At 42.4% G+C, this 16,449-nt stretch overlaps 1 protein-coding gene across 1 annotated transcript in view; it reads left to right on the forward strand.

The window, feature by feature from the left end:
• XIRP2 (xin actin binding repeat containing 2) overlaps positions 1-16,239 on the forward strand; it is an 82,001-nt gene extending 65,762 nt beyond the window's left edge. Inside the window, exons 7-9 of the mRNA XM_081869917.1 lie at positions 4-9,463; positions 13,357-13,490; positions 16,101-16,239. Coding sequence (XP_081726043.1) covers positions 4-9,463; positions 13,357-13,451 — 9,555 coding nt within the window. The 3' untranslated portion in view covers positions 13,452-13,490; positions 16,101-16,239. The remainder of the gene's footprint in view (positions 1-3; positions 9,464-13,356; positions 13,491-16,100) is intronic.
• The last annotated feature ends 210 nt before the right edge of the window (positions 16,240-16,449 follow it).

Consider the following 16,449-nt stretch of genomic DNA (forward strand, 5'->3'; position numbering starts at 1 on the left):
AAGATTGAAAATGAGTATCAAGAAATGGCCTGGCCTTCTGCAGCCTTTTCCTCTTCTGCTGAAGTGGCTTCTGCAAATAGACAGCAAAGAATATATATGGCAAGGGAAACCGAGTGCACATCTGCTGCCTCAGCTGCAGCTTATAGCTGCTCTTCCAAGTATGCAAGTACAGAGGAGTTTCCTCCTCCACCTTCTCCAGACTTACTACAGGCTCCACCTGAAATGACAGAGTTTTCCCAGTCCCCTGAATCCTCTCCCTCTCCATCGAAGCAGCCCCTTCCCAAAGATCTGTATTCCAAGCAAAGAAACCTTTACGAATTAAAGCGTTTGTACAAACACATCCACCCAGAATTGAGAAAGAATTTGGAAAAAGATTACTTCAATGATATTTCTGATATCGTGTCTAGTGACACTGAAATAAGCAGCTCAGCTGCAAGAGATGTACGCCAGGCGAGGTACGTCTTTGAAAACACAGAGAGCAGCCCTCAGAAGTGCATGAGCCCAGAAAGGGAATATCTGGAGTGGGATGAAATCCTCAAGGGAGAGGTCCAATCTATGAGGTGGATCTTTGAAAATCAGCCTCTGGATTCCATCAAAGATGAATCTCCTGACCCGGACAATGTTAAAAGCATTGCCAGTCAAGAAATCATTGCAGGTGGGGATGTTAAGTATACCACCTGGATGTTTGAAAACCAGCCCATTGATGCACTGGGTGGACATTCTTCAGACAACACTGAAAGCGCAGACAGAATTCCTGAATTGGCTCGAGGCGATGTCCGCACAGCCGCGTGGATGTTTGAAACTCAGCCACTGGACTCAATGAATAAAATTCACCATGAGAAAGACCAGGAATCCAATGAAACTTCTGATGAGGAGATCACTGGCGGAGATGTGAAAACGGTGAGGTATATGTTTGAAACACAGCATCTGGATAGCATTGGACAACTTTATTCAGTGGATGAAGCTAAGCTGCTGCAGCTCCGATCTGAATTACAGGAGATTAAAGGCGGTGTGAAGAGAAGTATAAGGCATTTTGAAACTCTACCGATGTATGTTATTAGAAACAATTTGGGCCAAATGCTAGAGATTAAAACTGTCCACAGAGAAGACCTTGAGAGAGGAGATGTCAGGACAGTGCGCTGGATGTTTGAAACGCAGCCTTTGGACATGATCAACAAAGATTCATTGGAAATCAAAGTTGTCCGTGGAATCTCCATGGAGGAGGGTGTCAAAGGTGAAGTAGGCAGGGCAAAATGGCTCTTTGAAACCCAGCCTTTAGATGCCATTAAGGAGGAGACTGAAGAAACTGTGGTGGAAAAAGAAGTCATCCTAGGCACTGATGTCTGCAGAAAATGCTGGCTTTTTGAGACTCAGCCTCTTGACACTCTAAAGGAAAGTGAAGATGAAAATCCTCTACCCACAGAAGAAATAATCGGAGGTGACGTAAATACCACAAAACACTTGTTTGAAACACTGCCAATGGATATGCTGAAAGACAGCCCAGATGTTGGAAAGCTTCAGAAAATGGCTGCCACTGAGGAAGAAAAAGGGGATGTGAGGCATCAGAAATGGATTTTTGAGACTAAGCCCCTTGAACAGATTAGAGAGGAAAAGAAAGAAGTCATAAGAACTGTGAGACTGGAGGAAATTGACAAGGGGGATGTGAGCAGCTGCAAACATGCATTTGAAATGTGCCGTTTCAGAAAACACGACGACTCATGTAAAATCCATGTGGAAGGTGTAACAAGAGGTGCTGTAAAATTAAACAAAGGTCTTTTTGAAACAACTCCATTATATGCCATCCAAGATAGGCATGGCAAATATCATGAAGTTAAAACAATTCGACAAGAGGAGGTCGTGAGAGGGGATGTCAGGAACTGCAGGTGGCTCTTTGAGACAAGGCCCATTGACCAGTTTGACGAGAGTATTGAAAAAATTGAGATCATCAAAGGGATCTCCTCACAAGAAGTACAGTCAGGTGATGTGAAAACAGCCAAGTGGCTGTTTGAAACTCAGCCCCTTGACTCCATTAAATACTTTAGCAACGTGGAAGATGAAGAAAGCACAGAACAGACTGAGAAAACTGAAATTGTGAAGGGGAATGTTAAAACATGCAGGTGGTTATTTGAAACCCAGCCAATGGAATCTCTATATGACAAAGAGAAGGTCACGACAGACAGTGAAGAAATCCGCAGAGGAGATGTCAAGACCTGTACCTGGCTCTTTGAAACTCAGCCTCTCGATGCAATAAGGGAAGAAGCAGAAACAGCCATAAAACTTCACACTGTGGAGCAGGAGGACATTCAGGGAAGTGATGTTCGCACAGCTTGTTTCCTTTTTGAGACTGAAAACCTAGAAAATATCCAAGGAGAAGAAGAGAAAGAACTTAAGCGGGTGGTAGAAATTGACATCCAGCCTGGAGATGTCTCCACCATGAGGTATAAATTTGAGAATCAATCGTTAGACTCAATAAATGTCAGCTCAGAGGAAGTTGTGAACAAAATTAAAACCATCCAAAGTGAAGATATACAGAAAGGGGATGTTTTGCGTTGCTGTTGGCTTTTTGAGAACCAGTCAATTGACGAAATAACAGACCACCAGGGAGACAGGACCTCAGTTAAAACTGTTACAGACATACAAGGTGGAAATGTGAGGAAAGGATGTTTCATCTTTGAGACGTTTTCTTTGGACCAGATTAAAGATGAATCTTCTGTAGATGTCAGCACCAAGAAAACCATAAGTGAAGAAGAAATAGCCAAAGGGGACGTGAAAAGCTACAGAATGCTCTTTGAGACCCAGCCACTTTACGCAATTCAAGACAAAGAAGGGTATTATCATGAGGTGACTACCGTGAAGAAGGAAGAAGTAATTCATGGGGATGTACGTGGAACGCGGTGGTTGTTTGAAACAAAGCCTTTAGGATCGATAAACAAATCAGATAATGTGTATGTTATAAAATCTGTCACCCAGGAAGATATTCAGAAAGGAGATGTTAGTTCGGTCAGATACCGATTTGAAACACAGCCGCTGGACACCATTTCAGAGGAGGAAAAATTCATTGTACCCACAGTCGACACTGTGCAGGGTGGCAACGTGAAGGCCAACAAGAAATTATTTGAGTCTGAAGAAAGCCAAGGAGGCATGTATGTAAGAACAGTGAGTGTCAGCGAAATACAGCAAGGCAATGTCAAAACGTCTACTTGGTTATTTGAAACACACACCATGGATGAGATTAGAGGAGAGGGGTCAGAGTATAAAGATGTCAAGACAGTAACAAAGGAGGATGTGCAAGAAGGTGATGTTCAGCATGCAGTGTGGCTTTTTGAAAACCAGCCTCTGGACTCCATTAAGGAAACGGACGAAAACGATACAAAAATAGATAAAGAAGAAATTCCACAGGCAGATGTAAAGACTACGACGTGGCTGTTTGAAACAACTCCTTTCCATGAATTCAATGAAAGCAGAGTTGAAAAGGAAGAAATCATAGGGAAAAGCGTGAAAGAAACTTTAAAGGAACTTTATTCTCACAAAGTCGTAGAATCCCATGGGATCATCTTGGAAGCAGATGAAATTGGCGATGTCCGAATGACAAAATATAAACTTATGAATCAGGAGGCTCCTGAAATACAAAAAGAAGAGATAATCAGAGGAGATTTAGCCAACATCATGTTGAACCTGCTGTCCAAACCAGGCCCCATTGAAAGGGAAACTAAAGTCAATGAAGATGAAAAGGGAAATGTGAATTTAGCAAAAGAGCAATTGCTGAATAGATCAACAGATGTTCACATTGAAAAGGAAGAGGTAGTGAGAGGTGATATACAGCAAGCCATAAAAAACCTGTTTAGTAAGGACAGCTCTGTAAAACGTGGAATTTTAATTCAGGAAAATGAGAGAGGTGATATTAACATGACAGTCTATTCTCTCTTTCACAAAAAGGATAGTGATAAAATCGAGCAAGAAGAAGTGATATGTGGCGATGTGAAGCGTACAATTCATAGCCTTCTCTCTTCTGCAATGAATTATGAAATATCAGAAAGACCTAAAATAGATGATTCAGAAAGGGGAAATGTTCAGTTTTTTACAACATGCATAGAAGCTGGGGCACTAGATTATTTGAGACTACTCCAGACAGGGGAAAACGAAACATTTGCAAGACATAATCAAGAAGAGGAGGAGGAGGAAATCATCGGTGGTGATGTTGAAGCTACAAAACTGTTGCTTAAGAAAAAGAAGTCTCAAATTCAGCGGACAGTTGAGGAAACTGACATAATCCCTGGAGATGTGTGCAATGCAGTTAAAATCTTTACAACAGAGCCACAAAATACATCTTGTCATGTATGCAAAGAAGAAATTATAAGGGGTGATTTGAAGGCAGCTTTAAATTCCCTCAGCCAGGCCATAAATCAAACAACTGTTACAGAGAAGGAAGAAATTATAAAAGCTGACATCCTTGCAATTCTGAAGTCCCTTAAAGAATCAGCTTCTCAGCTGAAGGAAACAGAAAAGCCTGATGTCATCCCTGGAGATATTAAGCAAGCGATTGAATCTCTGGAGAAAGCAAGAAACACAAAAAGCCAGGTATTGAGAGAAGAGGTTGTTCGAGGTGACCTTGAATCCACACTGAGGTCTTTAAAAGCAGCTCAACAGTCTTTCAAGAGCGTCAGCAAAGAGGAAATGGTCAGGAGGGATGTTCAGGTGGAGGCAGCGAGCTTTCTTGAAACTTCTGCAGAAACTAAAACAAAGCTGCAGCAAACAGGCACCGGCCGAGAGATGAAGAGCCTCACCGAGCAACTGCATGAGCCACCTCAGCAATTAGTCAAGAAGCAAGTTAATGTAACTGAAAGTTCACAAAATAATATTGAAGAATGTCACCGGGAACGTCATGAAGGAATGAAGTCTGGGGAGACAAGTGTTCTCACTGGAGGCACCAGAGCAATCCATTCTGTTCAGAAATGGAGCAGCAAGGCACATGAGTCAGATAAGAAAAATGTGAAGTGCTTATCTAATTCCCAGCACAAGGTCACCGAGAAAGTGGATAAGTCCACGAATAAGGTCAGAGTCCAGAACATTGTGAAAAGGGAAGCAAAAAGTCATACAGATCAATATGTGATTGATCAACCTGCTCTTCCTAGCAGTATTCAGAAAAGCGAAAGAACAGAGAAGTCAGAGGGAGGTGGAACGCTGAGGAAAGGCAGTTCACCCGGCATTGTACCGTCTGCAAAGCAAGTAATGACTGGAAAGAAGCAGAATGTGTTCCAGGAATGTAAAGATGAAGAATATTTTGACATGAGCGTTCAGGAGAAGAGGAAAGAAAAATCAAAATTGTCGGCCCGTGAGCACAGCTCTCATCGCAGGGGTGCGGAGCAGCTGGTCAACATGTCAACTGGCGTGATTTCCAAAGCAACTGGTCATGTTGAAGCGCAAGGGGCGCAGCAAGATAGAAAACAATCTCAGTATTCAAAGGCAGTTTGCCAAGAGAAGAAAAAGAATGTTAAGGCGACCCAAGTGGAGGTTTCCATGGCATCAGAGCAGAATATTAAAACCAATAAAAAAGTCAGAGTCACCCAGGAAATCCACAGCCAATTTAAAGAAGCCGAGAGGAAGCAAGACATTATCCAGCAAAATGAAAAATCCACAGTGAAGTTTCAAGGAAAAGCTAAAGTTGAAGCTGCGGCATCGGACTTCAGAGGTGTGGTGAAAAATCCACTGAATCCAAACAAAAACCCCAAAGGCCCAGACAGGACAGAAATTGATTCTCCACCTCCGCCTCCTCCTCCCCCTTCGCCCCCAATATCAGTGACTTCATCTGAAGCAGATCTTCCTCTGCCTCCTCCTCCTCCTCTGACTCATTTCCTGATGGCTTCTGACAGACAAAGCTTTCCTTCCCCTCCACCCCCCATAGGACAGGCTAAAGCTGAATATGAACATTTTCCTCCTCCACCTCCGCCCCCTATCGAAGATGAGCATGAATTGGTGGCTTTGGCTTCATCTCCTGTTCCTCAGCCCTTTGCTGTTCACCAGGCAAAGCAAAGGAAAGAACATTTCCTCAAACGCCTAGACAACACTTTGCAGCAGTCGACTCAGCTTCATGCCAGTGTTAAGCCTGGCAAGGCCCCACACACCAAGAAACATCCTCCAATAGAACTTACGAAAGAGTCAGAAGCACCCCAGCCTAAAACATCTCACAAAGTTCACCCAAGCATTGTCCAGAGGCACCAAGAAAACAATACCACAAAAATAATGGAAGAAAACATGGAAAGCACAACAACGAGGAATGTTGTTAGCTGTGAAAAGAGAGAAGAAAGAGTTTGTGCAAGGGCTGAAGAGGTTAGAAGGCCGGCATCAGTTATGGAAGTGATCAAGCTAGAGCCCTCACCATTAAAGAAAACAAGTCCATTCCCGCTTGTCAAATCTCCTTCCCTGCCAGCAGATGTGACACAAGCAAGTCCTAAGCCTTATGTGCGAAAATTCAAAACCCCTTTAATGATCGCAGAAGAAAAATACAGGCAGCAAAGGGAACAGATGGAGCAGAAGCAAACCCAAGATGTTTGCAAAGTGATTATGCGAAGAAACAGTGAAGCTTCGGGAAGTTCAGTTCAGACAGAGCCAGAACATTGTCTGCCAGTACTAAAACCAGACAAACAGGATCAAACCCCTCTGCCAGGCCTTTTGCCCTCAGCTCCAGATCAGCCCACTCAGCCTGAATGTCAGGGAAAGGCGCAAGTTGTGGTGTCACAAAGCAATAAAGTGCAGTCTATGTCAACGGTATTGGCTGCTGAACAGTCTCAAACCATTGTTAGGATCTCAGCAGAGGAACACACTCAAAAAACATCAACGCATGAGTCAGAAAACCTAACAAAGCACTGTGTGTCTTCTCAGAAGGTACAGACCCATGAAGAACATCCTATGCATGCAGGAGAGCAACAGAAAACTGTGGAGCATTTGCACATGCCCAAAAGCAAACTGGTCTCCCCTACTTTCAATGTAAGAACCGTCAAGCTTCCCACCTTAGAACAAAGTTCATATGAAACCCACAAGGAGTCTGAGATGCATAGAAAGCAAGAGGGAACTAGCTTCCAGAATGCTGTGAAGCAAGAAGTTAAAGAGAAACAGAAAGACAATGTAAGCAATTCTATCAGAAAAAAGCAAAGCACCACAAAGACAAATAACCAGGTGAACATTGATGAGAAGATGCACGTGGGGAAAGGACTCCTAAAATATACAGAAGGCAAGCAGGATGGAAGAGAGAAAGATTCAAGTGAAGTGAAGCAAATATTAGTTCAAAGGAAAGAAACAGGGACTGAAGAAATGAAGCAAGAAAGAGTCTCCTTGGCTGTGGAAAGAAAACAGAAGCAAGTCATCGCTTGCCCCAAGGAAGAGAAAGTAATAATCCAAAGAAAACAAGACGAGGTTAATAATAAATCAGAGAAAATGGTCAAGCAAAAGATAATTGATATGCATCAGGAGTCACAGACATCTATCTCACAGAAAGAGAAAACATTTGTTTCAGAAACAAATGCCCAAAATAAAAAACTGTCCCAGAAAACTAGCAGCCTACAAGGAAAGGAATATGCCCAGGAAAAGTCCACACAGCAGAAAAAAGGCCCTTTAAAGGCAACAGAGATGAAACAAGAGCTGGCACAGAAAAAGACATTATCACCCATTTCACCAGGAGGATCACTGCAGAGTAACGAGAAAAGCCCAGTCGATATATTAGAGTTTTTGAGGAAACGTGAGGAGGTACAGCAGGTGTTGTCCAGAGTGAAGGAGTTTGAAACTGAGCCGAATAAAAATGGGCTCAAAACATTACAGGCATTCTTAAATGTCATTCCAGAGTGGCTGGTAGAACAAAACAGGAAGCAAAACTTGGCTTACTTCACACAAGGGAATGATGTTGAGAAGATGAAAGAAGAGTTATCGCTGATTAAAGATCAAGCCACCAAAATGCTTGGATCCTTTGAGGAGGCCATCCAGACAGCCATGGATTCCACAAAACCCCAAAAACCGAGAAAAGAGTTTCCTAAAGTTGGGGGATCATTGCAAAAGATAGCTAAAGTAAGCATTGGTTCAAGCAGGAAAGAATCACAAGAGACTAAAGAGATGATCAAAGACACAAGGGCACATCGAGAGGTGAAACAGCAAGTTAGTGAACACAGGTTTTCGGAAACCAAAACTTCTTCACCCTCAACCCTAAGAATGAGAGCACCTTCACCTACTTATATTACAATTGAATCTAGATGCATTGAATCTCCTCTCAGGGAGGTCTTGTCTCCTGTTCAAAGGGAAAGTACCCCGGTTCCACCATCACCACCTCCCAGGTCTACTACACCAACATCTAAGGTGCAGCGGCCAGCTGCCTGCCTCTCCCCCTCTCCTCCAAAAAGCCGTTCTGAGCAGCTGGCCAAGCTTAAAGACACCACAGTAAAACTCGCTCAAGGAGCAACGCAAAACCGATCAGTAACCCCAGTTCCTATTGTGGAAAAGAGGTCAGAGATAGTGAAATCTCCTGCAACACTCCGCCGACAAATCAAGATTGAGGCATGGCAATCTGATGTTTTAACTTCAAAAATGCCGTCCGTAAATGAATCCCAAATAACTGCTGGTACAGTGAAAAAAGCTAGTGAAGAATCCAAAACAAACAAGACTCGCATCTCCAAAAAGGGAGGAAACATTCCAGAAGGCTTAGAGCCACTTGGACAAAATATGGACTCTGTCTGCAGGACTCAAAATATTGAGGTTTCCAAGACTGGTCCCCAAGGTCTTGTGCAGAAGGCCGAAGTCCCTGAATTGATTATTCCCATAAGGAAGGAACCGTCTGCATCTGAAAGATTGGGCAAGGAGAGTGAGGATAAAATACATGTAGTGTTAGGAACACTTCATGATAAGCCAGTGGCTGAGGTGAAAACAAAGAAAAAGTATGTTGAGAATGGTGTAATCAGTGGTAAAATAAAAGAAGAAAGGCACAGGGTTAGGAAGGAGGAATTGAGCCAAACTTCCCAAGAGAGTGAGAAGAGATTAGATAGCTTCCAAAAGTTTCCAGGCAAGTGGCAAAGAGAACCCAAGGAAAACGCACCTTGCAAGCAAAAGCAATGTGCCATTAAAGAGCATCCCTTGGAACCCAGGGTGTGCTTTGACGCAAAGTTCCACACTGAATGCTCCTCCGGCATGGATACGTTTGAGAACACCATCGTGGAATCGAGAACTGCCACCTCCACATCACGAAGTGCAGATGGGATGCAGTCAGGATTTGGCTTCAAGCGTGCACCGCCAACCTATGAAGATGTCATCTCAGGGCATATCTTGGATATTTCTGCTGCTGATTCACCAGAAGAGCTGCTAAGGAATTTTCAGAAGACTTGGCAAGAAAGCGAGAGAGTCTTCAAAAGCCTCGGCTACACCGTGTCTGATGCTGCCGAAGCAGAAGTGAGAAGTAGCTTCCACGAGGAGGCAGAGTTTATCAGTGGTAAATAAGCATGCAGCGTGTGAAGCAGGTATTAACAGCTTGGGAAGAGTATGGCACCATGGCAATTAATGTGTCTATTGGAAGAGTGAAGTTACAGAACTCCAACTAACAATTCTTTGCTGGTGTTTTCCCCTCCCACTAACCCCAACTCTCTCTGTGTCTCAGAAATCTTTCTTCTTCCTTTCCTTTCCAAAGGCATGTGCTTTGATATATGTGCCAAGTGTGGGACTAACCTAGATTTAGGTGGAAAAAGGCAAATGTTAAATTTGATTTCTGGGAATGACATTTTCCTGAGCACTAAAATTAGAACAAAATAATTAACATACTATGACATTTGTTTTAAGATACTTTTGTTGATTCCTTCAGTTTTAAAAGTATGCTAACATGTGTGGGGTTTTTTTTTTGCACTTAATTGAATGAAGGTCTTTGGATCTGCATGGTGTATAAAATTAATGTGATTTTTTTAAAAAAGTGGCTAGTGCTTGACTTTTTCCTAGAATAGTATGCCCATAATGCAGGAGTGTCTTATCTCCAGCCACCTGATGTTATTAGACTACAACTCCCATCATCCCTAGTCAGCATGACCAATGGTCAGGGATGATGGATATTGTAGTCCATCAACATTCGGAAAGTGGCAGGTTAGCTACCCCTGCCTTAATGCAACTTCATTTTGTTTTATATGTGGAGGCCTTTAAAGAGATTTATAGCCCAACCCTTGCAATGTGCTCCGTGGTAATGATCCAATTATAAAAGTGTGTTTAGGGCTGAAACCTCAGAATGCCAGACAGAGAGAAAGAAGACATCATAAAATGTTGCATTTATTTGGAGTTCTACTCTGTGGTGTGTGGAATTATTGTCAAAAATGATTCTCCCATAGGATGGCATTCTCAGTGATGTTTGTGCCAAGGGATGGGCACAAATTGATGGAGCAGGGAAAGGAAGCACAATAATATTGCACTGATTTGATGAAAACACTTCATTCATACTATTGCAAATACATGTTATAGTGAAGGAGAGACTGAAGACACTAAGAGCAGTAAAAAACATTGTGAAAAGGAGCGATGAGAGTTATGGATATAATCACTAGATGCTATCCAGGTAAATAGTTACGCTAGTGGAAACACTTTTGGCTGTACCACAGAACTTCCTCTCCGTCTTCTCTGCCTGCACATCCCCAAAATATGTTGTGGGTTTCTCCACAACCATCTGGAACAGCTCTAAGTGGTTCATGGGGCTGGACAGGAAGAAAAGAGGGAGGGAAGTTTAACTGCATAGCCAGAAATGCTTGCACTACCAGAACTGTTTAGGGTGATTACATCCATAGGATTTTGGAATTTCCAAACACTCTGTTCCAGTATAAATATGAAACCAACATATGGGCTTGGAACCCACGAATAGGAAACAAAAAGAAGCTCATAGAAAGCGACTTTCCTGCCCCTTTCTCTCCCCTCCCCAACAACTCTTTGGCCTCCCTGGATATTTATTTATTTAAAGAAATTATTAGCCTTCATTCAAAATATTTTCCCACAGTAGTGTACAAGATTTAAAACAATTAAAAACCTTGTAAAATATAAGCAATATAATCAGGGTCATGATAACAGCAATAAAAACATTTCAGGTCGTTATATCACAGCTAAGAGACGAAAAACAAAGGGTGATGATATTGATGCCATATTAATCCATTTTAATTGCTATAATAAAAGTGGTGATGGGCTTCATCTTCGAAGGATTTCATCTGATTTACTTGCATGCCACTTTTCCAACAGCAAAGTTGAGCTCAAAGTGCTTCATAGCAATAATATGTACAACATGTCAGTAAATACATCAATGTCAAAAGTATAATAACAGAGCAATCCGAATCAGAATAATCTGGTCCCAGGGAAAATCAGAGTCATGGGACCATCGCCTTACCTAAACTTTTTCTGGCAGAGTTGGGGGCATCTCTCTCTCCCCCCCCCCCCTCTCTCTCCTGTTTCAGCTCTGAGCATGATCAGCAGAACGGCCCAAATCAAGACCCTAACTTGAAAAGGGGCCATTTTAGGACCCAGTAAACCCTTGGTCACTCCTGCTGCTCCCCATATAACACCCACATCTGGGGTCCTTGCACCAGCTACTGTCAGCAGGAACACGGCTGACATTACCATCTTCAGTAGGTGCAATGGGGCATCCATGGCAGTAGAGCTACCCTTTCAGCAGAGCTGGATGGAGTGACATTTGCCCAATTCTAACCCCCTCCAGGAACATGGATCAAGGGCTCAGATTGCTTCCTAACATCAATATGCCGAGTACAAAAGCAACAGTAATTATAAGAAAATTTCTCACAAAAATCAATAAACAATTACAATTAAATAACGCTAAAAACAGTTAAATCAGCAACCTAAGAACTGTATGAATGGTCTAAATGCAAAAATAATAATAAAAAAAAAAACACCACAGTGTCAATACATTTAAGCATAGAGGAGCAAATGTAGAATATTCACAGATTGTTGTTGTTGTTTAGTCATTTAGTCGTGTCCGACTCTTTGTGGCCCCATGGACCAGAGCACGCCAGGCACTCCTGTCTTTCACTGCCTCCCGCAGTTTGGTCAGACTCACGTTCGTAGCTTTGAGAACACTGTCCAACCATCTCGTCCTCTGCCGTCCCCTTCTCTTTGTGCCCTCAATCTTTCCCAACATCAGGGTCTTTTCCAGGGAGCCTTCTCTTCTCATGAGGTGGCCAAAGTATTGGAGCCTCAACTTCAGGATCTGTCTTTCCGGTGAGCACTCAGGGCTGATTTCCTTAAGAATGGATAGGTTTGATCTTCTTGCAGTCCATGGGACTCTCAAGAGTCTCCTCTGGCACCATAATTCAAAAGATTAGCTCAACCTAAATAGGGTATTTTAAGAACCAAACTTCTCTCTAAGTCCCATTCTCTCTTCTTCTGGCCAAATGTAATTCAAAAAGAAAAGGGGGGAAAACCAGATTGCTGTCATCTATTCTGAAGTGCCTTCTTTTTAGCAAGGATGTCTAAGCTGTGCCCCTTCCCCCAGATGTTCTTGGACTACAACTCCCATCATTCCTGAACATTGGCCAAATTTAGCTGGGGCTTATGGAAGTTGTAATCCAACAACATCTGGGGGGAGGGGGCACAGGTGAGTCAGCCCTGGTTTATAGTTTCAGTACGCAGGTGGTGGGACTGTGGAGTGGAGTTGGTCAGCTGGTTTCATCCATTCCTGGATGGAACACAGTCCCTCGCAGAGAGCACAGCAACGCAAACCTTGGCAGCAACTTCATTGCTAAACAGCATCAAGCCCCCCACACAAACACACACAAAGGGATCAACATCACTGTAATAATCCATGTTGTCCAAGGAGAACAGGTCTGATTCAACAAAGTAAATAACACAAAATGTCTTGGACTATTGATCAACACTGTTGAGCCAACCCTTTAAAAATGTATGATCTGCTGCCTGCAGAAAATCCCCAATGCAGTGAAAGAGGAAAAACAGGCATTTGCACTGAAATATGTGCTAAGGGGGAACATATGCATCGCCTCCCCAGTGGGAAGGTGTGGGCGAGCTCCGGCTGCAGAAATATGCAGCTTCGCTATGCAAGCTCCTGCTTGGCACATGACAGTGAAAATGTAAAAGTAGGAAGCATGAGTCACTCTTCCTCTTGGAATATTAAACCGCAATCTGTGCCTTCCAAGTAAACAGGTGAGCATAGTCTCCCAAGGATGTATAGGTTACGATGCAACATGGATTTTATTTGGCCCTTTAAACTGGAATCTTAGGTGTTAATTCTATGTGAGTCAAGCATTTCAGCTTTCTTAGTGGTGGCAACACATTTGGTGCGGAGCTTGAAGGGGAAAAAAATGAGTAATAGCTCTGAGACCCTGTCTTATTTATTTCTAGAAACTGCAACTTCAGGGAAAGGAAACGTGCCTACTTTGTCAAAAGAGAGTCTATCCAATGGAATGCCTGGTTGCCGACAAGCAGACCTTTCATAAATCATGTTTCCGGTGTCACCATTGTGGCAGTAAATTAAGGTAAGATGAAGTGAACAATTAACACGTTGACGTACAAATACTGTCATAGCTGGTGTCTGTTTTCATATCAGTGATATCCAAGAGAGTGGGTCAAAAGTCAACAGACCGGGAATTCCTGCTGAACTCTAACACCGAAATGGTTATTTGGCAGGTCACTTACTGTAAGCTCTTTCTCTTTGGATATTTCCATCTAAAGGAGGGGGGGAAATATCAGTTCTCCATATTTTAGAACTTGTCAGAGCTGGATGCAAAGTACGATGTAAGTCTTATAGGTAGAATCAGAGCAACAAGAATGATTGGGTGGATCTGTCCCCTGGAAATTATTTTCTGTTTGCTATGTTTGCAAAATAATATTGCACATGGACACTAAATATGCCACGTTTCCCAAGGAACTCATAATATTTATTTAGTTGGAAGATTCATTACTTGCCCTTCAACAAAAGGCCTCAGGACAGCTTACAGTAATATAATCATGCAATTAAAAAACAAAGAAAAGAAATATATCAGTTTATGTATGATTATAAAAAAAAACAACCCTGTAAAATGATTCCAAGAAAAATCAGCAAAGTATAGATCAACGAAAAGAGAAGAGGTGCACTGCTCTCCTTGCCACGTTGCCCATTCCCATTTGGCTCCCAGGAATAGTAGTGATGTGACTGGACAGCCTCACCACGCTTGCATTGCTGTGCTGCATTTCAGTACGCTGCAGTTAATCAATACTTGTGTAATGAATCTGAAACACACCTTGGTTTATCTGAAAAGTGTTCAAACAGAAAGTACAAATGGGTTGTGGTTCCTCTTTCCACACTTCGGGGGTCATGTGTGAAATGTCCGGCACACATACGATCCAGGGAGATGCGTGGCTATCAGATGCAAGGTCTGATGTTCCTTGGTGTGGCAATCACACAGGGTCCCCGGACGTTTAACGGTCTATTGATCCCTGTGCCACCACTGTTCTCGCTTCCCCGCTGCCACCAACCTGTTACTCTTGGGTAAAACACTGAGTCCAGACAGTTGTTAAAAGTGAACCAAATAAACAAGTTTATTTTACAAACATTAACAAGTTTATGGTTTCTCAGATAATATTCCTGTCAGTATCTTAACTTTAGTTTCTTTACCAGCCTATACCTTCCTAATACCTTCTGAGGGATTATCTCAACTGTTTGACTGACTCCTCTTAACAAATTCTCTCACTCTCTCACACCAGACTAGCCCAACCCACAGATTTATCTCCTCTGTCTCTTCTAATTCCAGACTGTCTTCTCAACCACCCTAACTCTAACTCTTTTTCTTAAAAAAAAAACCCTCTGTGCTTAAACCTTATATACAGTTAACTCTGCCCCTTACAATTAGTTAACCCTTTCCTTATGAACCCAGTATGATGTCACACACCTGGGAGGGCAAATGCCACACTTGGGTATGTTTTTCACAAACCTGTTGGGAAACAGGAAGCGGGACTCGCATATAGTTTCTGATTGTAACATCCACATAGTGTGCAAAGCTGCTCAATGTGAAGCAAATCAATCTATGGATGGGATGCTTCTTCATCTTTCTGGGGTGCTCTGACCCGCTCTCAGGGTGGGGGTGGGGCTGATCAGCATCACAGTGCCGCTGAGCTATCACTCCTGGTACATTGGGTCAAGGGTGAGCTGTTAAAAAGGCTTGGTGGTCCAGATCAGGTTCATGGGCTAAGCAGTTCACCACACTGTATAAACTGGTAAAAATGAGTGTGAACCAATCAAAATTAAGCATCTTTCATTCCTGTTGAGAACTGAGAAAGGGTAAATATTTGTTTAGCCTTTCCAGTAAAATAAATGGGACTTACGGATCTTGAGTGGACTGTGCCAGTATTGTCCATCATTCTGTTAAACTTATTACCGTCCTCTGAAATATTTTATTCTAAAGCGGGTGTCTTCAGCCTTTGGAGACCCATGACCTACTTTTAACCCAAACAAAAAATCATAGAATTGTGGTGTTGGAAGGGACCCTGAGGATCATCTAGTCCAACCCCCTGCAATGCAGGAATATGTAGCTGCCCCATGCAGGGATCGAACTTGCAATCTTGGCATTATCATCACCACCCTCTAACCCACTGAGCTATCCAGGCATGCATGTGAGGACTCATTTCTTCTTCTTTTGGCCATATATTTGCATGGTGGTGGTGTTCCTGTTGCAACCTCCTTTGGATCAGGCCACAACCCAATAGTGAGTTGAAGACTGATCCCTCAAAAGAATAGGCACCTTCAACCTACTCTTAATCCACACTGCCTCACAAAGAACAATTTCTCTCTAGTGCTGCACACTGCTATGGTTTGTGTGCCCTGAAAAACCAATTTCCACATTTAAAACAAAGTTATAAAACCAACATTGAAAGTGAATGTTATATCACTTGCTAGTAGACATAATCTGTTAGAATACATTGAATCTGTAATCTCTGAGAATACATTAAATAAAATGCATTTATTATTTCTTTTCTAAAATGATATGAGTTAGGGCCATATTTATAGAAACTGTTATTTATAGGTACTTAAAATGTCAACTGAAATTGGATATTCTTAGAGCATTTGTGATAGATAGATGCCATAAAACACTTTCTCTTTGATTTGGCAGCTTGGGAAATTACGCTTCTCTCCATGGAAAAATATACTGTAAACCCCATTTTAAGCAACTTTTCAAATCCAAAGGAAATTATGATGAAGGTTTTGGACACAAGCAACATAAAGAATTATGGATTCCCAAAGATCAAAAAGGTCCCATTGGCTGTGTTCGTGCTCAAGAAGTTAATCCATCCATCTCAAAGACAGATAAACCAACGGATCAAATTTCAAATCCTGGCAGGCGGCGAGGGCATCGTGAAACTTTGGGTGAGAATTTAAAACAAAACACTGAGTGGGGAAAACTAAATGTCACATGGCCTCCTTCTATGGAAACACCCAAAAAATCATTTTCTATTGAGGAG

The sequence above is a fragment of the Podarcis erhardii genome, assembly GCF_964252035.2.
Source record: "Podarcis erhardii genome assembly, chromosome: 1".
NCBI classification, from domain to species: domain Eukaryota; kingdom Metazoa; phylum Chordata; class Lepidosauria; order Squamata; family Lacertidae; genus Podarcis; species Podarcis erhardii.